Source organism: Cervus elaphus, chromosome 29 (assembly GCF_910594005.1).
Source record: "Cervus elaphus chromosome 29, mCerEla1.1, whole genome shotgun sequence".
NCBI lineage: Eukaryota > Metazoa > Chordata > Mammalia > Artiodactyla > Cervidae > Cervus > Cervus elaphus.
Window position 1 is genome coordinate 2,124,964 of NC_057843.1, and position 24,195 is coordinate 2,149,158.

Consider the following 24,195-nt stretch of genomic DNA (forward strand, 5'->3'; position numbering starts at 1 on the left):
GGATCTTCCTGACCCAGGGACTGAGCCCACATCTCCTGCATTGCAGGTGGATTCTTTACCATCTGAGCCACCAGGGAAGCCCCTAGACTCGGACAGGGTTGAACAGAATGGGGTAGGATAGAATGCGACCTAAGAGGACAGGACAGATAGACTAGGAGAGTAACTGGCAGGGAGCGCCTCACACCCTCCCCTCTCTCGCTCACATGGAGCCACGGTTGTGACACCCACGCTGCAGGTGTCGGGCTCAGCTCCAGTGGGTCGGTGAGCTTTCCCGAGGCCAGGGGGCTGTGGCTGCCAGGCCTGAACTTGAACCCCGCCCATCCTCTGTACTGTACGGAGCAGTGAAGCTGCCACTAGTGGCGGGAATCATATCTTTAATCCACAAAGCCAAGGCCGCCTGTGTGTACAGAGGCGGAGGGGGCAAGAGTCCAACGGCTGTGGCTGGCCCGGCCAGAGCCTGTCCTGCAGGCACACGGGGACACTGGGTGGCGGGTGGCCGTCTCTTAAGACAGAGAGTAGGATCACTGCTCACGGCCCCATGGAACAGCACACAGGACTGCAGTTTTCTGCAGGACTGGAGGGAATACAGTAAGAGAGGCACAGTGAGAAACGGAAGCTCTGCCTGACACTCTCCCAGGATATTCTGCCCTTGACAGGCTTGTCCCCTTGAAACCTGAGCAGACTGAAGTGGAGTTCTAGTTCACACTGTTTTCGTCTGTTGTACCTTCCCCACACTGTCTCAGAGCAGTCTTGGTAGAATGTTGGCACTGTCTCAGAGTAGTCTTGGTAGAATGTTGGCACTGTCTCTTAATTTGGGCTTCCCTGGTAGCTCAGATGGTAAAGAATCCACCTGCAATGTGGGACACCTGGGTTCAGTCCCTGGGTCAGGAAGATCCCCTGGAGGAGGGCATGGCAACCCACTCCAGTACTTTTGCCTGGAGAATCCTCATGGACAGAGGAGCCTGGCAGACTGCGCTCCATGAAGTTGAGAATACTCGGACATGACTGAGCAGCTCAGCACAATACATCTTTTAATTTTCATTTGAAAGTTGTCTTCTAAGTATAATACAGGTGAAAAATAGGACTAAAGGGAAAAAAGAATTATAAAGAACTGGCATAGCAGCAGAAATGTGAAAGGGAGACATTGTATACTGTTCTGAGCTGCTTTATTCCATCAGAAATAATCCAACTGGTAAGAGCATGATAATTATGAAGTGTCAGCCTTTATGTAACTTAGCTTTTGGAACTGAAAGTTACTAGTCTGTTTTAATGGTGAACTTTTAGGTTCTGGAGACTGGTAATATTGGTAATATAGTAATATTGGTAATAATAATATTAGTAATAATTGGTAATATTGGTAATAATAATAAAACTAGGGAGGGGAAGGCTGCGGCTCTCAGACCCTCGTTGTTGGCGCACTTACTTCGTGTTGTCCGTTTCTGGCCTTTTCCTGCCTTAGACTTGGAAGGTTTAAGAGCAGTTTTTCAGATTCAGAGGCTTTGACAGGGAGTAACAGTGAAAGGCCAGCTGTGGTCTCAACTTGCCAAGTGATGTACATGCAGGAGGAAGTTCATCTTATGGCAGGCTCTGAAGTAGGTTTCCTCTGCTGGGAGTCAGCTAGGAGTGCCCTGGGCTGCAGGGAACAGAGGTGACCGCATCCTGCTTAAAAAGCGAGGATGTCGTTTCCTCCGGCCGACACCGTGTACTGGCTGTGTTGGCGCTGCGGCTCTGTGACCATCACTGTGGCCTCTCTTCTGGGCTCAGATACAACCAGCAAAACGTGAGAAACCGATGGCCCTGGGATCTTGCTTAAAGGAGGAAGAGGGGAGGAGGGACCTGTAGAAGAGATTGTTTGACCATTTAGAATGTTTCTGTCTAATCAAGATGTACTTTTATTATATTTTTCACAATTTTCTATCACTCCAAGTTATTATTTGAAAATTAGTTTAAATGCTGCTGTGTTTAACATAGTGGGGAGAGCTGGTGAAGTGTAACCTTCAACCCTGTGCCCCCCAGCTGCGCCCCCCACCCCTCCCTCTCACCCTGTTCTGGGTGTCTGACACAGACGAATTCACTGGACTTTAGGGTATGGTTTTTTTAGTCTTGAGATAATGTTTTTCCCTTTACAAGTAATACATGTCCACTTAGGACATTTGAAAACAGAAGCAAAAAGAAAACTGTGATGCCAGCTGAGAGTTAATCACGTCTTCCATGTAAATAATGGGTGAATGTAAATGCCGCTTATGTACATCTTTTATCTATATATTTATTGTTTATTTTATTAATAATTTAATATATTATTAATATATCTTATTTAATATTACTTTATTATTTAAAATATACTTTAAATACTTCCTACTTTATTATTTGGCGGCAGCAAGGCTGAGTTGCAGCATGCAGGATCTGTGATCTTGGCTGGGGCAAGTGGAATCTAGTTCCCTGACTGAGGGTTGAACCTGGGCCTCCTGCAGTAGGAGCGAGGCGTCTTAGCCACTGGGCCACCAGGGAAGTGCCTATACATCTTCTAGAAAGAAAGAACGTGCAATTTCTGATAGACTAGAACTAGCCTTGTTCGCTGCCCCCCTCGTCCCTCGGAAGCCAAGGTCCCACCCAGGTATCCAGCCTCTCATTCTGTCGCAGGAGCTCAGGGCAGCCCCCACCCACCCCGCACCCACAGGCCTCACCTCCTCTCTGCCTCCTCCCGCAGATTTACTGGTTTAAGGATGGAAAGCAGATCTCCCCCAAGAACGATCACTACAGCATCCGCAGCGACCCCAGCGGGACCTGCTCCCTGCACACCGCAGCCTCCACGCTGGAGGACGACGGCAATTACACGGTCATGGCTGCCAACCCTCAGGTGGGAAGCGCAGCCTGGCTCTGCTCTGGACCGGTGGGGTCCCCAGACGAAGAGGCGGCTCGCCTGGTGGGGCGCTGGACCCCCACGTTCTCTTTCCAGCTTGGTTTCCCAGGAGAGAGATTTTTCTCTCCTGAGTGTTCGTTTATTCCATTAGACATTTGTGTGCATGATGCACAGATGTGCACCATTTATTTCCACAAACATTGTCGAGAGACTGCTGTGCATACCTCTCATGGGGGGTGGGGCTGCCGTTCTTGGGAGGACGAGGTCCCGAGACAGAAGATGAGCCGGTAAATAGATGCACAAGCCATGTGATTTCATGTAGAATAACATTCCCAGGAGAAAGGGGAGTGAGGGGTGTGTGTTAAGATGTGGTAGGAAGACTCAAAAATTAAATATTTAGAAGAAATACACGCACAGTTAATTCAGTGGAATTTAAGTAACCTATAAGTGTGGACAAATTATAATTTTGATAGAATATAAATAGAGCACTCAGGATTTTGTTTTCTCTTGTATTGGCCTTTAGATTTAGGGTCAAAAAATTAATTGACTACTTAGAATTTAGTAGGCAGCTACTGGCTACCAGGTTCCGATTCAAGCCTGCAAATTCTTTTTTATAGACTATCTTGTATATTTTAGGAACTGTACTGAATCCACAGACATGTGTAAGAAGTGGTTTTGTGCTTGAAGCACTTGACTTTACAAAGTCTACAAAAACCACATAATCAGTCGTGTCCGACTCTTTGTGACCCCATGGACTATACCAAGTCCGTGGAATTCTCCAGGCCAGAATACTGGAGTAGGTAGCCTTTCCCCTCTCCAGGGGATCTTCCCAACCCAAGAATCGAGCCAGGGTCTACCTGCATTGCAGGCAGATTCTTTACCAACTGAGCTATCAGGGAAGCCTGTAAATAACACTTTTAAAAAAGAAAGCTAACAGTTTTATTATGTAACTGATGGAGATTGCTCACAGGTCATCCTTTTAAAAAAATCTCTGATCTATTTGTATCATCCTGTATTTCATTATTTCTTTTGAAAGAAACATTAAGTGTTAGAAAATGATACAGATAATTTTAGCAATTTTTGCATACTTCTACAAGTGCATAGAGTGTTGCAAACAGTGTTATCCTGTCCTAAGGTTACATTGTCATGGAAAGATACATTACTGCAGTAATGTTAAAATTAGACTGAGCTGAAGTCTCACAGATTTCACCACAACCAGCGTGTGATCTGGGACAGTGGACTCCTCACTGACCAGGAACAGTTTCCAAGTTCATGCACCTTCTTGAGGCTCTGATATTTCAATCAGTGAATACATGACCTCTGAAAAACAGTCACAGTCATGACCTTTACGAAAACAATTATGTTTGAATGCTTGTTTGTGTTCACGGTGCATTTGAGGGAATGAAAGTGGAACTTTTTTTTAATTGTATTTTTAGTACGCTTCCTTGACTATTACTAACTGATTCCCATCTTCTGTTTTCTTCCTCTTAAAAAAGTAGTGGAGAACTCAACAAAACCCAGAGTTTTCCTTCATGTTGGGTTCTTGATTCCTCTCGTGCCCTGGGGTAGGTGGTGGAGCTAGAGTTCACTGTGTTCCTTCCACAGTCACCACTACCGGGTTCTGCTGTTCGTGTCCAGGCGTTTTGCCTGCTGCACGTTTTGAACTATTGTTGGAGTGAGCACCTTTAAAGAACAGAATAACGCAAATGTCGAACTGCAGTTTGGAGTCTGCGTGTGGTCTCCTTCAGGTGGTGTTGCACCTTGAGGGGGAGTTCCCAGCCAGTGTGGCTGAATCAGGACTGCACAGCTGGGGGCTAGGGTGAGGGCTTTGCTAAAGATCCACCCCCCCACCCCCACAGCCTGGCTGGCGGGAGCCACACCAGGGCCAGGAGGAGGCCCCACCCTCAACCTGGGGCCCTGAGCTCGGCTCCCTCAGCAGAGAGCCGGCCACGCCACCTCGTCTGATTCTTCATGCTTTACCTCTTGGAGTCAAAGAGACGGGGAGTGACCATTTACATCAGGCACCAGAAGCCCACTTTTCCTTTTTAGTCTGTTTATTTGGCTGTGCTGGGTCATCACGCTTTAGTTGCAGCATGCAGAGTCTTACCTGTGGCATGTGGGATCTGGTTCCCTGACCAGGGGTGGAACCCAGGCCCCTGCATTGGGAGCGCAGGGTCTTAGCCCCTGGCCACAGCGAAGTCCCGAGCCTGGCTTTTCTGACAGTGTCTCCATCCCGCCTGTGGATTGAGCAAACAGCAGGGGGACCACTCCGGGCCCCAGAGGCTCCCCTGCCAAAGCAGGTCCTCATGCCGGAAGCCTGCTGTCTCTTGAGGTCTGATCCACCAGGATTCTCATTAAAGGGGTGTGTTCTTATCACTAAACTTCTCCTTTCCCACCTGAATGACCAAGAGGCAGGTGTCGGAGGGGAGACTCCTAAGCAGAGTCTGGGGAGATCCTGAGAGTGGATGTGGGCCTCAGGCTGACGTTGCTGTGCATTTGGGGTTTTTGGTGCTTGACAGCCGCTGTTGTGAGCTTCCGAGCACGTCTCCTGGTGGGTGTTAGTTCAGGGGTGAAATGCCTTCTTGTCCCGGGTCTTCAGTGGCAGGTCCCTGCACACATGCCACATGTGGGTTTTGTGAGTCATCCAAGATTGTGCGTCCAATTTTTCACAAAATTGGAATGAACTTCCTACCCACTTAGGAAAACAAAGTGGTATTTCAGCCGTGACCCGCGAGAGCCCGTTTCTCTGCCTGATCCTTGGTGCAAGTTGTCACTTGTTGCCATGGGAACATGATGATAGAAACACCTCACACTCCATGTTGTTGTGTAGTTGCTCAGTCCTGTCTGAGTCTTTGTGGCCCCATGGACTGCAGCACACCAGGCTTCCCTGTCCATGGAATTCTCCAGGCAAGAATACTGCCACTTCCTTCTCCAGGGGATGTTCCCAATTCAGGGATCAAACCCCTGTCTCTCACATCTCCTGCACTGCAGGCGGGTTCTTTACCTCTAAGCCACCAGGGAAGCCCAGCACTCCATAAACTCAGCTTTATAAACAGTTGCTATGGTATAGTAAATGGCTTTGCCATTCTTGTAATTTGTGAATTAAAAAATGATTTAAAAGGAACGTGATGTAAATAGGTACTGGAAAAAAATCTCAAAAGTAAAAGCTAAGTTTTCCAGGATACATAAAGCGTGCACACATACATATGCTTCCAGTCCCAGAAGCATAGCGTGGGGTTGCCTGACGTGGACTCCCTGCTTCCTTGACGCCCTTTGGCACCATGATTTTCTTCCACGTTCTAGAAGGATTGGTGTTTGGAAGGGGGACAGCACCATCTCCCTTTTCTGACACCGTGGCTTCAACAGTGGAGCAGGAGCGGCTGGGCTCTCCAGGCGGGGGAGCTAAGTCCTGAGGGTAGCCGTGAGAGAGGGTGAGAAGCCGGGAGAGAGGCGAACATGGCCAGCAGTTTATTTCAGAGAAGACTTTCCCACCTGCTCGGTCTTCAGGGATACGAGGCGTGTGAGAGGCTGCTGACAGGTCTCCGTGGGGACGAGCTCAGAGCGCCGGGCGTGCTCGCCTGGCTGCCCCCAGGAGACAGCAGCCGCAGGTTAGCGAGGTCAGGAGGGGCCGCACCGCGTCCCCCTGTGCCAGACATGGCCCGCAGGCCCCGCCTCTGCCGGCTCTCAGGCCTCCTGACAGCGCGGTGGAATGCGGACGCAGATGTTTGGCTTTGTTTTGCTGCGTTGCTAGGAGCCTGGTCCTGCCCGGGCTGGAATGGCCGTCGGGTTTGTGCCTTCTCCAGCTGTGCTGTGTGTCTGAGCGGGCGGCCGTCCTGGGCCCTGAGCCCTGTTAGCCTCTGTGAGCCAGGACAGGCAGATGCTGTTTCCACAGCAGGTGAAGAAGCAGCCTTGCCAGGCGTCACGTGCACCTCACCAGCAGGGCATCTCGCGCAGAACCACCTTCAGAGTTCACACTCGGGGCTCATGTCAGCCTCCAGCCGAGGACTTGGTCGGAACAGAAGAGCTGCGAGCAGCAGAGTTACACTCAAAAGTCTGGCTGGTTGGTCTGTGTTTCAGCTTCACAGGGTTTCCCGGCTCCTTCCGAGCTTCACTTCACACGTTCACTTCTGTTACTCCTTCATGTGTTAATAACAGTTAAAAGTGAACAGGTAGCATTGAGGGGCCCCACAGCCTGTGATGAAGCTGCAAAGCAGAAAGTATGGAAAACCTGTCCTGAGAACAAGGGGCGCTATCTGTGAAATGCACAGCTCCTTGTTCTCAAGCTCCGGAAAGAACCACGGGGCTTCCATGACCACCTGTTAGACCGGCCGCGGTGAGTCGTCAGCTGTGCAATTTGTAACAGGCTCTTCTAGGCACGTGCACCTGCACAAGTCCACGTGGGACGGGTCAGTGAAAGTGATTCTCAGATGTCAGGCCGTGTTGGGGAGTCCCTGGGGTGTGTCAGGGTCGGCATGGGAGAGCCTCTGTCGCGTGGCCGGGACCTGTGAGGCAGTTGGTGCAGGGCGGGGGTCGTTCCCTCCTGAAGTTCGCTGCACGGTACTTGGGGATGTGGTGGGCTCAGTGAAGGAGGGGCCTGCCTCGCTGTTCAGGGCCACGCGAGCTGTGTGTTCCTGGCAGCCGTCCTCCTGGGGCTGCCTCGCCCTCCTGTCTGCACTGTTAGTGTGAGTCTGTGCCTTTCCTGGGGCCTGAGGAGGTCCAGGCTGAGACGTGCAGGCCCCTTCCTGCATCCTGCTGGGGTGCCTCCCTCCGTGTCCCCACCAGTGTCCTCTGCCCCCTCAGCCCACTCCCAGGGGAGCTTAAAAGGTGGTTGAGAACCCATGCGACCCTCAGCTCTGGCCTCCCGTATGTCGGCCACTTGGGATGACCGTGGGGGTCAGTGGTCAACTGTGACGTGAGTGCACACGGGGCTGCCCTTCAGCCGGGAGCGCGAATTCACCAAGGACTGGAATGAATGATCAGTGCGCTTCTCAGGTTCCTGCCCTGGCTCCTCCCTTTCGGTCGTTGTCAGAGTTTAGAAGTCCATCTGCTCATGCTCCTGGGCCTCGAACGAGTGGAGGAGGAAATCTGCTTTGCTGTTCCACCAGCCATGAGGAGAAAGAGGCCCCTGTGCCAGAAAGCTGAAGCCCCTGGGTCCCGTATTCCTGTAGTCCGGGCCCCTCAGCACCGCTCCCTGCCCCTAAGACGACACTTGTCAGACTTGCTGTTGACAGAGAGAGCCGGTAGTGCAGGCAGCATGCTTTGTCACCGCTTTATAAGGGGTATGAGCAACAAAAATGTTGACTCATGTTTTACACCTGAAACCAATATTAAGTCCACTATACTTCAGATGAGCTTGGGTGTGTTGGGCAAGATGATTGTAGACCCGTCAACTATACTTCAAATTAAAATTTTTGTAAAGATAAATTAGTTTTTCGTTAGCGTATCTAACCTTTATCATCTGATCCTCACGTTTCAGGCTTTGACTGCTTCTGGTTCATAAATCTCAGATGTGCTCATTTCATGGGAAGAATGTTGATGGGTAGGGAGACCTTGGCAGGTGACAGTCGGTTCGTAGGGGGTCGTCATCTTAAACGGCCTCCTAGATGAAACAGTAAAACCAAGTCAAGTGTCGGAGGGGAGCGTCTTACTCAAGTGCTTCAGATGAATGTGGAGGCACACACCGAGCCCCGGGGGCGGGCGGGGGCAGGCGCTGGCCGCGGGAGCGGGCCCCCGGCGTCCCTCACCACTGTGGTCCTATCCCCGCAGGGCCGCGCCAGCTGCACGGGACGGCTGATGGTCCAGGCCGTGAACCAGAGAGGCCGCAGCCCCCGCCCGCCGGCCGGACACCCTCACGGCAGAAGGTACGTCCCGCGCCCTTCCCGGGCGTTGCTGGGGTCTCGCTGGCTCCTAAACCCGGCACCGTCAGCGTGGTGGGGAGCCCACAGAGAGGGCGTGCTCGGGGGACATGGGCACGTGAGGGGAAGCGGGCTCCCTGTGGCTGGGGTGGGGACACCAGCCAGGAGGCGTGCCCAGGCCCGGCCGGTCCCTCACCGCGGCCCTCCAGGCGGGCCCCTGGTTTCCCGTGACCACCTCGTGCCTGAAGGTTTGTGCTCTCGTCACTCAGCGCACAAGTTTACCTGAGACCCAGACCTCAAGGTCAGACTGGCCACGTTTTGGACACTTTGCGTGCCTGCAGCCCCCAGGGCCTGTGAGCATGGGCGGGCGCGTGGTGCCCAGTGATGGGCGTGGCCTCAAAGGAGCTGGTGGGCTGCTGGCCTGGGGACCCTGCCAGGGGATTCCAGGCGGGCTGGGGTCCTGGAGGGCCACAGAGGCAGGGAAGCCACAGGAGGAGCAGAAACAGCGAGCAGCCCGCAGCCCGCGGCCCCTGCCTGTGTCTGGGAGGCAGCCGCAGGCCTGGGGCTCGCAGCCGTGATGCTGGCCTCCAGGGCACGACCCGCGCACAGTGTCACCTGTGCCAGCTGCGAGCCCAGAACGGCTGAGCAAGTCCATCTTCTGCTGCTTTTCCGGGGCCATCAGTGCATTTCAGATGTTCATGGGTCACTGCTTCCGGGAGGAGCGTCGTGCTCATAAACTAGATCTGATGGGTGAACTCTATATTGAAGGGTGGATAATTCTAGCCCATTATACTAATTTTTCTTTTGTTTTGCTTTTTCTAGTTAAGTATTTTTTAACTTACTTTCTGATGATCACTGGCAGAATTAATTTGAACATCTTGCCCTTGGATTATTACATCTTCCCTGCAATCACTTTAAATCATTTTACTCTTAAAGGTGCCTCTAGAAACATACTCAAAAGCAAGAAAGATGCACAAAATCTGGGAGATTTACACAATTTTATTTTAAAGCAAAAAAAATTGTCTTTAGGTACATGGATAATGGATGCAGAAGACCTGCCTAAAAGTTTAGTTGTTTTCCTGGTTAATATGAAAATAAATTTTTATTAGAAATATATTAATTTTTTAAAAAATAATAAGAACTTCTGATTTCCTACAAACTTACACTCACAGTGGAAAGTTATAGTTATTGATACTGAAAAATATTTGGTAGTAAATGAGCTGCTAATTCTCATACAGTTCTCATCCAATTTTTAAAATATTTTAAAACTTTCTTTAACCTATTTTTTCCCCTTTCCCAATTCATGATTTATACTAGTCATAAGGATTAGGATAGCAGATTAAGATCTGCAATTAGCAGACTATTAAATTTATATTAAACCCCCAAATGAAACAAGATTTTGCCTCCTGACTTTTTCTTTGGTGTAAAGGTTGAGATTAGGGATCAGGTAGGCAGGTAAGGAAATTATGTTTTTGCCCCTGTGTTAAAGAAAGATGCCTGGGACCCTAGAAACGGCCGCTGTCTGGGTCTGTTTACCTGTCCCGTCTGCCTGCCGCCCCCCCACACCCGTGTGTTGACTCTCTCTGCTCTGAAGGCCTCGCTCGCGGTCCAGGGACAGCGCTGACGAGGGCGAGCCCACCCAGGAGCGCTTCTTCCGCCCGCACTTCCTGCAGGCGCCCGGGGACCTGACCGTGCAGGAAGGCAAGCTCTGCCGGATGGACTGCAAGGTGAGCGCGCGCCCAGCCTCCCCCGTGCTGGCTCTCTTCTCTGGTTTTGCCCCATTTGTTGACCTTGAATTTAAATTTCAGCTCGGAAGTATGAATGTTTTATAAAATTATTTGGCCTCCCTCTGCTGGTTATCTCTGGAATTACAGAACATAAATGTGAGGCACTTAAGAGAGTTTACTCTGGACTGACAGAAATGTTTGAAAAGGATAAATTCATTCTTCACAGGAGTGTATTTTCCCGAGTAGCTCTCTTTTATTATTTTCGTTTTGTGTTGAAGTGTAACTGATTTACAGTGTTGTGTTAGCTCCAGGTGTAGAGCAGAGTGATGCAGTGATACACACACATCTTTTCCTGTTTGTTCCCTTTTAGGTTGTTACAGAGTATTGAGTTAGTTCCCTGTGCGATACAGCAGGTCCTTGTTGGTTATCTGTTTTAAATATACTGCCGCTTATTTGTCCATCCGAATCTCCCAATTCAGCCCCTCCTTGCTGTGTGGGTGCTAAGTCACTTCACTTGTATTCGAATCTTTGTGACCCCATGGACTGGCCCACCAGGCTCCTCTGTCCATGAGATTCTCCAGGCGAGAATACTGAAGCAGGTTGCCATTTCCTTCTGCAGGGAATCTTTCTGACCAGGGACCGAACCTGAGTTTTCTTATGTCTCCTGCGTGGCAGGCAGGTTCTTTACCACAATAGCTACCTGGAAAGCCCTACCTTACTCCCCTGGTAACTGTAAATTCATTACCTAAGTCAGTAAGTCTGTTTCTGTTTTATGAATAAGTTTATCTATCATTTTTTTCAAGATTCCATATATATATGTGATATCGTATTTGTCTTTCTGACTTACTTAAAATGACAATCTCTAGATCTACCCAGGCTGTGGCGAATGACATTTATTTCATTCTTTTTATGACTGAGTAATATTCCACTGTATACATGTACCACATCTTTATCCATTCATCTGTCAGTGGACATTAAGGTTGCTTCTTTGTCCTGGCTATTTATAGTGCTGGTGTCAAATTGGAGTGCATTAGTGGAAGTCCTTTTTGGGGTTTGTAAATTAGAGTGAAATGTGCTACAAGAAGCCACCAAAAACTTGTGTCTCATTACTTCTTTAATTTTTTTAGCTTGAACATACGTATGTATGTATGTATGTATGTATTTGGAGTAAAGTGGATTTACAATGTCATGTTTGTTGTAGGCATACAGAATCTTACTCAGGTATAAATGTAGATGTTCGTCTTTGAGTTTTTCTCCATATATAGGTTTTTACACAGTGTTTAGTACACCTCCCTTGCTATAAAGTAGGTCTATGCTGATTATGTGTTTACATGTATGAGTTAATGCCACCCTCCTGATTTACCCCTTCCAGCCCACCTTTCCCCTTTGGTGACCATAAGTTTGTTTTTCTAAGTCTGTACATCTCTTCTACTTTGTAAATTGGTTAGTTGGTATCCATTTCCACATTCCACCTGTAAGGGACACCACGCGGTATTTGTTCTTCTCTTTCTGACTGACTTCTCTTTACTATGATCGTCTCTCGGTCCGTAGGCTACAGCGAGTGGCACCATTTCGTTCTTTCTCATGGCTGGATCATTTGCTCGTGCGAATGTGTCGCCTCTGTTATTTTATTTTTGTAACTGGAGGATAGTGGCTCTGCAGCGTCGCGTTTCTGCCCTGCGGCAGTGTGAACCGGCCGTAACCGCATGTTGATCCCTCCCTCCTGAGCCTCCTCCTCCTCACCCCCCACCCCCCCAGGTCGTCACGGCGCCGGGCTGAGGTCCGTGTGCCCTGCAGCAGCTGCCCACTGGCTCTCCGTTTTGCACGTGGCCGTGTGTATCTGTTAGCCCTACTCTCAGTTCATCTGCCCCACTCTGCTTCCGCTCCCCGTGTCCACAAGTCCTTTCTCTGCATCCTGTATCTCTATTCCTGCCCTGCCAATAGCTTCATCAGTACTCTTTTTCTAGATTAAAACCTTTATGTGATTTATATATGTGTGCATTAATATACAGTATTTGTTTTTCTCTGACTTCGCTCTGTATAACAGACTGTATATAAACTGTATAGTTTCATCCACATCTCTACAAATGACCGAGTTTTATTCCTTGTTATGGCTGAGTAATGTTGCACTGTGTATGAACGTCTTCACCCGTTCATCTTCTTCCTTTCATCTGTCGTTGGACGGCTGGGTCTCATCCCTGTCCTGGCTGTTGTAAATACTGCTGCAGCGCACTCTTGGGTGCGCTTTGAATTCTGTGGTTTTTTTTTTTCATTCTTTTTTCCGCATAGACTCAGGAGTGGGCTGCTGGATCACGTGGTGGCTCTATTGAACATTTTAAAGACACTTCCTTACGCGTCTCCACAGTGGCTGTTGCCATGACATCCCACCAGCACAGCACCTTCGGAGTGTCCCCTTTTCTTAACCCCACCCTGTATGTATCACCTGTAGGCTTTTTGACAGTGGCCGTTTTGGCTGATGTGACTTAACACCGTGTATTTTTTATTTGCCTTTCTCTAATAGTTTGATTTTAATTTCTCTAATATATTTAGTGATGTTGAGCATCTTGTCATGTACCTCTTGACCTCCTGTATGTCTTCTTTGGGGAAATGTCTGTTTAGATCTTCTATCCATTTTCGGATACTGAGCCTCATGAGCCATTTGTAAATTTTGGAAATGAATCCCTTGTCAGCCGCATCATTTGCCACATAATTCTTTCCACAGTGTAAGTATGCAGATGTCAGTGTGTATATTTATATGCGTGTATTTATCGTGGGTCTGTAAGAATTTGCACAGACCACCTGTAAAATGACATTTTAGTTACAGAACCAAAATGAATACAAACATAAATATACATATACAGAGTCAAAAGGTAAAATTTTATTTTAATCAGGTGATACCAAGGGATTAATATTAATTTTAGTTTTATGTTTAAAAGTGAAAGTTGCTCAGTCATGTCAGACTGTTTGCAACCCCATCGACAACTATGCAGTCCATGGAATTCTCCAGCCAGAGTACTGCCGTGGGTAGCCTCTTCCTTCTCCAGGGGATCTTCCCGACCCAGGAATCGACCCGGGGTCTCCTGCATTGCAGGAGCTGTCAGGGAAGCTCTAGGGAACTGTGAATGTGTAAGAAAAATCTGCTTCTTTTAAAGAATGATCTTTACTGCCCAGAGTCTCCATTCCGTGACAAGGACTGAGCCTGGGCCCCATGCAGTGAAGCGCAGACTCTCTGCACTGGGCCCCCTGAGGACCCCACCTCACTCTCCTCTATGTTGCCCTGTAGGAGGTGTTTAGAAGTGAGCCTGTCTGTGCCAAGAAGAGAACCGGGACCCACACTAAGAGCCCGTCTCCTGTGGGTGGAGCGACCCATTTTGGCATCAGAGGAGCTCACATGCATTTCCCTCCTTCCTCAGGTCAGTGGGCTGCCCACGCCCGACCTCAGCTGGCTGCTAGACGGCAAGCCAGTGCGCCAGGACAGCACCCACAGGATGCTGGTGCGGGAGAACGGCGTGCACTCCCTCGTCATCGAGCCCGTCTCGGCCCGGGACGCCGGCATCTACACGTGCGTGGCCACCAACCGGGCGGGGCAGAACTCCTTCGTCCTGGAGCTCGTGGTCGCAGGTAGGCCCGGGACGCACGCTCAGGGCGAGAGGACGCTCGGCAGCACACTCAGCAGACAGAATAGTGGGCCTCGCCAGAGTAGCCAGTCAGAGCCTGGAATGAGACCTGCCAGGGCGGGACGTGACTGCGTCTCATTTCCCCATCAGCAGCTGGGCCGGAGCAGGGGCTCTGAGCGGCTCTGACGGGTGTTTCTGGTCCTGGGCCCCAAGGGTTTCTCGGGGCAGAGAGCACCGCCCAGTGTCCATGAGCCAGCAGTGTGGGCGGTGGAGCTTGTACACATGTTCTGCATGTACACCACTTAAGTCACCCACAGTGATTTCATCATTTGACATTTGAAGTCATTTTCATTCATGCAAACATAGGAAAGATAGGATACACTCATAAGGATTAAAAAGTTAACTTAGCAGTGGGGCTTCCCTGGTAGCTCGGCTGGTAAAGAATCCGCCTGCAATGCAGGAGACCCTGGTTCAATTCCTGGGTCAGGAAGATCCCCTGGAGAAGGGATAGACTACCCACTCCAGTATTCTTGGGCTTCCTGGTGCCTCAGCTGGTAAAGAATCCGCCTGCAATGCAGGAGACCTGGATGATAAACTTTTTTACTTTAGCTAAGGAAAATGCGTGTGTGAAGATGTTTAGAGAATCCACAAGAGTGGAGAGAGTGCGTTATGTCCGTCCCGCACGGCTGCATGCAGAGCCCTCCAGGAGCGTGTAGGGAGCCTGTGGTGCGTCTGCATCTCTCCACTGTTTGCAGAGTGCTGTGTGTGACCTCGCCTGGTCCTCAGCACATCAGCTGGTTTCTTCCTTGTTTCTCAGAGGTGGGACCTATGGAGACCACACCCTCCCCTGGTTGTGTAGTTGGGTCCATCCCATCTCTGGGCTTCCTCCAGGTCCAACAGCCCCGCGCGCTTAGTAGAGACAGTGCGCAGTGTGGACACTGGGTGTCTCCTCCTGAGGATTCTGCTGACAGCAGCTAGTCATGTGCACACAGGCGTGCGGTCAGCTTGTGGTCTGTGTCCAGTTTCACTCCCTCCTCCAGCCTCCACTGCTCACTGTTGTGTCGTTTCGTCTGTTGACCATGCCTGTCCTCGGGCCCGAGATGTCCCGTTGGCACTTCTGGGAGAAGTCAGGGCTCAGTCCTCGTCTCCTGGCTATGTCCTGTGGCCGGCCCATCACTGCTGCTCACTCTCCCTGCTGTAAATGGGCCGTGATGCTCACAGTTTAAGGACTACATCATTTCCCAAGGATGAGCTCCCATGAAGCATTGCGTCCCCGTGCCCTGCCCAGCACAGCCTCTGAATGCAGCTGTCTGCTGTTGTGACGTGAAGGTCCATCCATCATTATCCTCTTACGAAAGCAAAGGCCCAGAAAGAAAGCTAAGTGAGGTCTGCTCCCACCACTGCATCCCCCAGAGTAGCTCAGGTGAAAAAGTCCAGTAAAAATTAGCTCCCTACATAATTTAAGGTCAGACTGGGTCCTCGTCATTTACAGGTCTGGGGTAGAGCCTTTGCCTTGATGTGTCTGTCCCTGAGGAGGGCGGGGAGAAGGCCGGATGCTCTCCCTCTTGCTGGCGCGATGATCACGAGGCCACACCCGTCCGCGCTGGTCTCCGCCGCAGACCGTAGGCGACACGGAGGGCAGAGTGAGGGTGATACTGACAAAGCCTTCTGACTCCCTGCCGCCGAGAATGCCGGCAGGACCCATGGTGCGGTCCTCCTTGCTAGTCGTCAGGTGCCCACTGAAAGCCTGTCCCCTGCCCACCCGTGCAGTGCCGTCTCCCTGCAGCAGGGCCTAGAAGTCCTCAGCACCTCCCAGCCAGCAGGGATCTGACCCCAGCGGCGGGCCTCAGTGTCGCCGGGGGCAGCGGCGGACTACGGAAGCCCGGCACCCTTGTTAGTCGACTCCAGCCTGCAGGAGGCCCCGGGACCAGCAGGCAGGCGCTGTGGGGCGGGCGCAGCCTCCACCCCACGGAGGGACAGGGGTTGCGGGGTGCACACGGGCTCCCTCCCGCTGAAGGACCCTTGGCGGAGGACGGGCCCCTCGCCCCGCGTCGCTGAGGGCAGCTGCGGGCTCCGTGGCGCTGCCCGCGTCTCCCAGGCAGGACACCGCTCTCCTGTCTTCCAGCTAAGGAAGCGCACAAGCCTCCGGTCTTTCTGGAGAAGCTGCAGAACACGGGCGTGGCGGACGGCTACCCCGTGCGCTTGGAGTGCCGGGTCTCGGGAGCACCCCCACCACAGATATTCTGGAAGAAGGAGAACGAGTCTCTGACCCACAGCACGGACCGCGTGAGGTGAGCGCCAGGCCCTGCCCGCCGCAGGGTCTGCGGGTCCTGAGGCAGCAGGGCTCCCCCTGCGGGGCGCCGGCCACCCCGGGGTGCAGGGGCAGTGCGGGCCTCCCAGCCCCACCTGCGGCGGCTTTGTGAGGGCTCACCTGTGCCTCAGACGCGGGAGGGTAACCCGCCTGCCGGGGGGTGAGGGCAGAGCCTGCAGGCTCCATGCTCGCCCGCTGGAGAGGCCGCAGCCCTGCTGAGGGGCCCGGCAGCCTCACAGCAGGCCCTCTCCCGCAGCATGCACCAGGATCACCTCGGCTACGTGTGCCTGCTCATCCAGGGCGCCACGAAGGACGACGCGGGCTGGTACACGGTGTCGGCCAAGAACGAGGCCGGGATCGTGTCCTGCACGGCCCGACTCGACGTGTATAGTAAGTGCTTCCCCGGGCTGGGTGCCCGAGGCCTCCGGGTCCGCACCGCAGGCTGATCCGTCCCACGCGGCCCCGGAGCGTCCCGCGCCGAGACTTCATCGTGCTCTTTCTCTTTCTGTTTGTAGTTTCCCGACAGTAATAGTGACCCTCGCCAGGAGAACAGTGCCCAAGTATCGCTCAGAAGCTGTGTGTCACAGTGCCGCATGTGCCTCTGCTTCTGTGGCCTGGGCTCCCCGGCTGTGCCTTCCCCCCCGCGCCTCTAGGAGTTAACACTAGGCGCAGGCATAGTCACGGACGCGTCCATCCCATCACCGCATGGTGCACGGGACCGCCTCTGACATGCCTCCTGTGTCCTGACCCGTCAGGGTCTGGCTCTGAGCGGGGCCCACTGATGCTGGCGGGCGTGTTTCCCAGGGCTGAGCGCTTCGTGTGTGTGCGTGTGTGTGTGTGTCTGAAGTAGTTTGGCAGTAGGCTTGTGTGTTTGTGTGTGTCTCCTTGTGTACATGCATCCCTGATTTTAAAAAATCGGCCCTTTTGAGTTGACAGACTAGGTCAGTATCCCTCTATCACAGTAGCACTCTAGGACAAGTAAGCCCTGAGGAAAAATTCAGAACTGATTTCTGAATTAAGAAATACCTCCGTGAAATGCTTCAGTAACTGTGACCTCAGCCAGGCCCCCCTCCCCAGTGCATCCAGAATTCCTGACGACTGCCGCTCCTGTGGCATGCCTACCTGTGAGCTTTGAAGATTTTTCTTAAAAGGGGAGCTAGGAAGCTCAGTGGCCATTTCTGAGGATTCCCCAAGCTGCAGCAAGTAGTGACGGTGCGGTGAACTGCACTGTCTGTTCCACCCCTGCGGTCTTCACAGCCCGTGTAGACAGTGCTCCGTGAAAGGGCGTGCAGGCCTCTCAGGCCTCCTCGGGGGCGTGTGGGGTATGCTGTGAGCATGCGCCTGGCCCCGCCACAGCCCCTCACCTGCGCGTGCTCGGGTGTCTTGCAGCCCAGTGGCAGCAGCCACCGCCGAGTGCCAAGCCGAAGCGGGTGCGGCCGTCAGCTAGCCGCTATGCCGCGCTCTCCGACCAGGGCCTGGACATCCGAGCGGCGTTCCAGCCCGAGGCCGGCCCGTCCCCGCTGGCGCTGAGCCCCGGCCTGGTGGAGAGTGAGGACCTGTGACCAGCGCCCTCTCGGGAGCACAGACCCAGACCACACCGCCCAGACCCGCCTCCTGCCTCGGGACGCAAGTGCACCTCGACTCCGAGAGACAAAAGGGCACCTCAACTCTGCTTTTCTTCCCGTAAAGCAAACCAGAGGCTGCGCACACAATGCCAGTAGATGCACACCTTGCACAGAATTCACACTCATCAGCCAACTCAGACTCCAGGAATTGCTGTGATTCAAGGGGTCTGAAATGCCAAAGCCCTCACGGAGAAGTGACCCTGCTCCGTGTTGTCCCAAGTGCCTTCAACACTGGCTCAGTGCTGCCACCCCGCGTGAGCGCGGGGGCTTCCCGGAGGCAGCCCCACAGCAGCAGGGCATGGCCGGGCAGTGTGTTCCCGCCACTGGTGACCCCGTGCGGGCAGCAGGAGGGCACGACCAAGAAATCCACGCAAGTGCCTTGTCTGTGCAAACCATTTTCTACTAAGTCGTACAAAGGAACCGCTTGCCTGCAGTTCTAGCAACATCCTGAGTTTCTATCAAGGTTAAGGAAGTGCCTTGTCTGTGCAAACTGTTTTTACTAAGTCTTAGGAAGGAACCGCTTGCCTGCAGTTCTAGCAACATCCTGAGTTTCTATCAAGGTTAAAACCTTCGTTGTTAGCTTTTTCTTTATGCGTATTTTCCTTTTGTGTTGCCTTGGTAGGGAGCTTACATACTGAAATGCGTAATGTACTCTGAGGAAAGCAGAAACAGACCACAGACCATTCCACGGAGGGCGTCAACCACCCAAGTGACCACGGCAGGCGGGGTGTGTCGGGGATGAGGGTCCAGGGAGGAGCGGAGGGAAGGGGGGAGAAATACACGGTGCATGGTGATGGTGTCCACGCAGGTGGCAGGGGGGCGGGAGCCAGTGGAGGCCAGGCTTCCCTTGGTTCTCTTCAAATTCCATCTACGACGCTGCCGTTCCTGAGTCAAGAAGCTGGGGTTCCAGCGGTGGGGGCCCTGGGGACACTGCAGGGTCAGAGCTGGAGGTGGGATGCACAGAGCAAGTTGGTAATGGGCTGAGCAGCGAGGTCGTCACGGGTCGGAGGCAGCCTGTAGGCACTGGTCTGCTGGGGGTTTGAGACTGAGCCAGAGCCAGGTGGGCGCCAGGGTGTGTGTTCTCCACAGCGCCCGCACGGCGGGTGGGAGCGTAATTTCTCCTCCCTGCGGCCATGAGGCCGCTGACTGAAGAAGGTGCTGGGCTCCCAGTCATCCCAAGGCCGTCCCGGTGCCCCTGACTCTGGTCAGCTGGACGGAGTGAATTCTGACCAGGCTTGACGGTTTTAACTTGGAACCAATCCACTTTAAACACGAGAAAATGGGGCCTGCTATGATATGATAATGGTACTTTGCTATGAAGAGAACACACTGTATTCCTTATGCAAAACACATTTATCTCATTATTTATGATAAAGATGGCAAGCTCTCTTAGCTCAGTTACTCGATATGTAGTATTTTGTAATGATTTTGTACCTGTGTGCCGCCCCATGTAGCCCGTTTCACTGCTTCACATGCACAGCTGTCCACGTCCTTCTCGACACGCCAAGCAAGCTCTGCGTGCCCAGTGTGAGCGCTGGTGCCTGCAGCCTGGGCAGACCGGCACGCGAGGCTCTCCTGGACCTCTCTCTCTTGCAGAATTACGACTGATGTCTTCTCGTACTTGCCAAATTTTCCCGAATGTGACATTTTGCTAATTTGCTGGGTTTGGGATTAAGCAGCGTTATTTTGCCACCTTTCATGTATTTATAAAAACAATAAGTACTATCTTACTACTTTGGATTGTTGTGCTGGTGTAATGTGGATTTAACAACAATAAATATTTAACAAATAAGAGCTGCAGTTCTGTGAAGCACATGGTCGGTTGTTTGGTTTCTCTCACAGCCTTCATGAACCGTGCAGACTAAACCCACTGGTAACTGCACTGCACTCTCTCCTGGGTACAGGAGACCAGGACAGGATCCAGCTCCACGCAGCCACTGGACAGGGCTCACGGGGCCTGTCAGCGAGGGCTGCTCCGCCCCCACGGGCCACCCGCACCCCTTGGTACGGCACCCCCCGCCCAGCACGAGACCCTCAGCACACATCCTCACACACTATAACTCTTGTCGGGAAGAACTCGTACTTCAAGGGACCACCAGATGCGGGATCTGCAAAGTCCAGTCCACACAGAGCCTGGATGTGATCTGGGGGAGAGGGAAGGTGGGCACCTGGGAGGGGCCTTGGGAACCCTCTCGAAACCGCGCCCGCCTCAGCACTTTACCTGATACGTGCAGGACACCGGTTTCTGTGACCCCACAGGGAGCACCTTCGCACCACTTAACCGTCACCTCTCAGGAACTGCGTGCACGGCACTGTGGCTCAAGACGTCAATACGAGACGCTGAACACACTCCTCCCCGTAGACACACCAGAGCTACTGCTGCACGCACAAGTCCTCTAAAGTGACCTCAGGTGGATGAGCAAACACCACGTCAGAGCCTCACGGTGGATCCCACTGCCTGGCACAGTGACCCACATCAGGAGGGAGCTAACCCCGAGCTTCTCCCTGGGGAGTGACCCCAACTGTTCAGCTCTGAGTCCAGCACCAGACACTCAGCTTTGAAAGCAAACGAGAGTTTCTGTCACGAGAGTTACGAGTACAAACACGGAAATCCTGAAAGGCTGCACAGTCGCCCACGGCATGGGAAGCGGCAGAGCCAGCCAGCGGAGAAGCGCACAGACCCCGAGGGACGGTCGGCCTGAAGCTGCGCCATTTGTGGAGACTTGGCTGGACCTAGAGACGGTCACCTAATGAGTGAAGAAAGTCAGAAACACAAACACCATACTAACGCGCACATGGGAAATCTAAAAGGTGGCATAGGTACCCTTACTTCCAACCCGAAATAGAAACAGGTGGCGAACACGTGTGTGGGTACCAAGGGGGAATGGAGCGGGGTGGGAGGAATTTAGAGACTGGCACTGACATACACACTATTGCTGCTCTGTTAAAAATACATGAATATAGGTGTTTGTATATGTGTATAAATCTAGATTTCCCAGAGGACACATACACGGGACCACAAGGCACATGCTCAGCAGCGTTCATCACGAGAGAAGGGCAGAGCCTACGTCCAGTGAGCTGTGCCCTCTCACGGGCAGGCCCGCGCGGCCCTCTGACATGGAGGGCACACACCCGCTATTCCAGGCAGGGTGGGAACCTGTGCAGCCACAAAGAGAACAGCATGGAGGTTCTTTACAAAACTAGACACGGGTGCAGGGCCCAGGAACTCCACTCCTGTGCCGACACCCAGAGAGTCATCATCCGAAATGACATTTTCACCCCATTTTCTGAGCACTGCTATTGAAAACACTCAAGACGTAGAATCCACCAGACTATCCACCCAGAGAAGAAGACTTCATGGTACAACTACTCACTGGGACACCACTCAGCTGTAAAACAGACACATGAACAGACCGAGATAGTATATTTGCTGAAGTCAGGCAGACAAAGACTACCATCATAAAACAGCAGTGGAACATACAGTTTATGAATTCAGACAAATGAGCGAATTTACAAAACAGAACAAACTTACAGACATGGAAAACCAAACTATGATTTTAAAAAAAGATAAACCTATGCAAAGTAACATATCGAACAGATAATCACAAAGGACCTATCAAATTGCAAACAAGTCTACTAAACCTGCTGTAATACATATGTGGGAATTAGAACTCCCAGAACAATAATGTATGTGTCTGTATACCAAAATCAAGTTCCAGTACACCTAGGAGAAACAACATTGGAGGCCGGCTCTACTCCAATATAAAAGACAAATGAAATTATGGGGGCAAAAAAAAGTGTGGCATGAAGAAATGCCGTTGCCTTGTGGCAGTTTGGGGGAACTACAACTTTTTTAAAAAGATGCTGTTAGGCAAATCAAATTCACAAGATCTGCAGGATCCTAAGTCAAACCCTCCTGCCTCATCTCTATAGAACATGGAAACCCTATTCAAAAGTCTCTAACAACCCATACCAGAAGACAACCAATAAAGACACACGCTTTGGGTGCTTCTTCCAGCACACTGCGCTCTCACTGAAAGCCCAGGAAGAGACTTTTCCCTGAAGGAGGTCCGTGTCGATCCACATGACTGGATACAGAAGATAGGGGACATACACACAGGGCAGTATGACTCAGCCATGAACAGGGAAAACATTGTGCAAGTTCAGGCCATAGGGAGGAGAGCAGGCCTGATTGTACACAGTGAAGGAAGGGACACGGGGACCAAAAGCTGATGTATCCATTCGACTTGGAATCCAGACGTGGTATGGAGGACTCATTTCCAAAAGACAGACAGCCTCACGGGCTTCGAAGGGGAGCATAGGGTTACCAACGGTAAAGTGCAGGGTGGAGACAAACTTTCTGGTTCCCAGGAACAGAGAAACACGACTCATAAATGTCCAACATGGGCCCACCCTGGAGCCCAAGGAAACGTGACTCAGCACACTATTATAACAGCCCAGATTGGAAGACAGCCAGAAAAGAACTCGGGTACTTCTGTGGGTAAGGGAAGGAGGGTGCTGGACACGCAGTTAGGAAACAAAATACGCGCAAAGAAACCCAAAAGAGAGCCCACAGCACTGCCGGTTACCTAGACACACCTCCAGAATGAACATGGAAACAAAACGCCCACTGTACTCCCCTCAGGCCTCGGGGACTTGGCGGGCTGTCCATCACCCTTGCAGGCGGAGCAGGCCTGGGTCCCAGGGAGCTGGAGAGGACTTGCCAGCCAGTCAGCCCCACGCCCCCATGGGCCTGGAGTACCGGGGACCCTGCAGGAGTCCACCATCTCCAGACCAGGCGGGACTCCTGCCCCAAAACCCAAGCCAACGGGGAGCCTCCGGGCGGGAGGAGCACTGAGACGTCCCCTGGTTTCGGTGGCTCCTCAGGAAGCAGGGGCGCGTTCCCGCTTCCACCCTCCTTCCATAGCGTTCACCCCCCTCCTGTGGATGACCGCACCCCTCAGCAGAGGGATGCTGCAGGCATTGGGATGTGCCCACGGGGGATGGCTCCAGGGAAGATGCAGCGATACACAAGCTTTGGGTGTTTCTTCTGCACACTGCACTCCCATGGACAGCCTAGGAAGGGCCTTTCCCTGAGGCTCTGGCCGCTGGAGGAACCGCAGCGGGGCAGGAAGAAATGCTGCCCCCTTGTGGCGGCTTTTCGTTACAACCACTTGAAAGCCGGTGCTCATGGGCTCTTCATATTCACAAGGCTTCTGGGGCTGTAAGGGACTCCTGCCCTCAAGGAATGTCCTGGGATAAATCATCAGAGAGGAACTCAAAACAGGGCCGACTTACAAGAAGTCAGCTTCAACAGGTAAGTAGGACTCTCACTGTATGACTTACAAAAGCACAGAGGAAGATAGTCCACATCACTAATTGGTAAATCAAGGCAAATCGCCGCTGTGAGGTGCCGACTCCTCCCACCCACCACAACAGCCACCATCCGAGAGATGTGCACAGAATAAATGCTGCTTGGGATGTCCAGGAAAGGGAATCCTCCTTCACTCTTGCTGGGGATGGAAATAGGGGCAGCCACAAGCAGACATTACGGGTTTCTTTAAGAAACGAAACATAGAGGGACCATGTGATCCACTCATCTCACTGCTGTGATGCTGAGACCTGGTGAAAATCATAACTCGAAATGACCCGCACATCCCTATTTTCATGGCACCACTATTTACCACAGTCAAGACACAGAATCCACCAAGATGTCCATCTGGAGAAAAAGGAAGACGAAATGGTACAACTCTGAAGTGGAACACGACTCAGCTATAAAACAGGGACTCAGTGTGACTGACAGCAGCAAGGGTGGGCCGAGAGACGACCAGACTAAGTGAAGTCAGTCAGAGAGGAAAGACCAGCGTAGAGTACCACTTACACAGCGAACCTGTGCATGCACACAGAGGAACTGACAGACCGACATACACAGGATACAACTTTTGGGTTTTTGTAAATGGGAGGGGCCAGGGATAAAATGAGATTTTGAGATAAACATATACACACTGACTTATATCAAACAGATAATTAAAAAGAACTTGCTTAATAGCACAGGGAACTCTACTAAACCTACTGTCACAACATTTGTGGGAATTAGAACCCCCCCCCAAAAAATAGTTACAAGTTATGCATAACTCAGCCAGGTCCTATACACCTCAAAGAAACACAGCAATGGAGATCAACTCTACTCCAATATAAAA

The 24,195-nt window shown here is 52.0% G+C and overlaps 1 protein-coding gene across 6 annotated transcripts in view; it reads left to right on the forward strand.

The window, feature by feature from the left end:
• Window positions 1-19,787, forward strand: part of PALLD (palladin, cytoskeletal associated protein) — a 383,456-nt gene extending 363,669 nt beyond the window's left edge. For 5 of the 6 annotated variants that reach the window (XM_043890645.1, XM_043890640.1, XM_043890642.1 and 2 more), the window contains 7 exons: window positions 2,708-2,857; window positions 8,627-8,721; window positions 10,310-10,442; window positions 13,856-14,063; window positions 16,185-16,350; window positions 16,627-16,760; window positions 17,760-19,787. In XM_043890645.1, the coding sequence (XP_043746580.1) occupies window positions 2,708-2,857; window positions 8,627-8,721; window positions 10,310-10,442; window positions 13,856-14,063; window positions 16,185-16,350; window positions 16,627-16,760; window positions 17,760-17,932 (1,059 nt within the window). In that variant the 3' untranslated portion in view covers window positions 17,933-19,787. Of the gene's footprint in view, window positions 1-2,707; window positions 2,858-8,626; window positions 8,722-10,309; window positions 10,443-13,855; window positions 14,064-16,184; window positions 16,351-16,626; window positions 16,761-16,885; window positions 16,931-17,759 lie in introns of all 6 variants that reach the window. The other variant, XM_043890641.1, reaches the window with a different exon arrangement.
• Window positions 19,788-24,195: the final 4,408 nt, after the last annotated feature.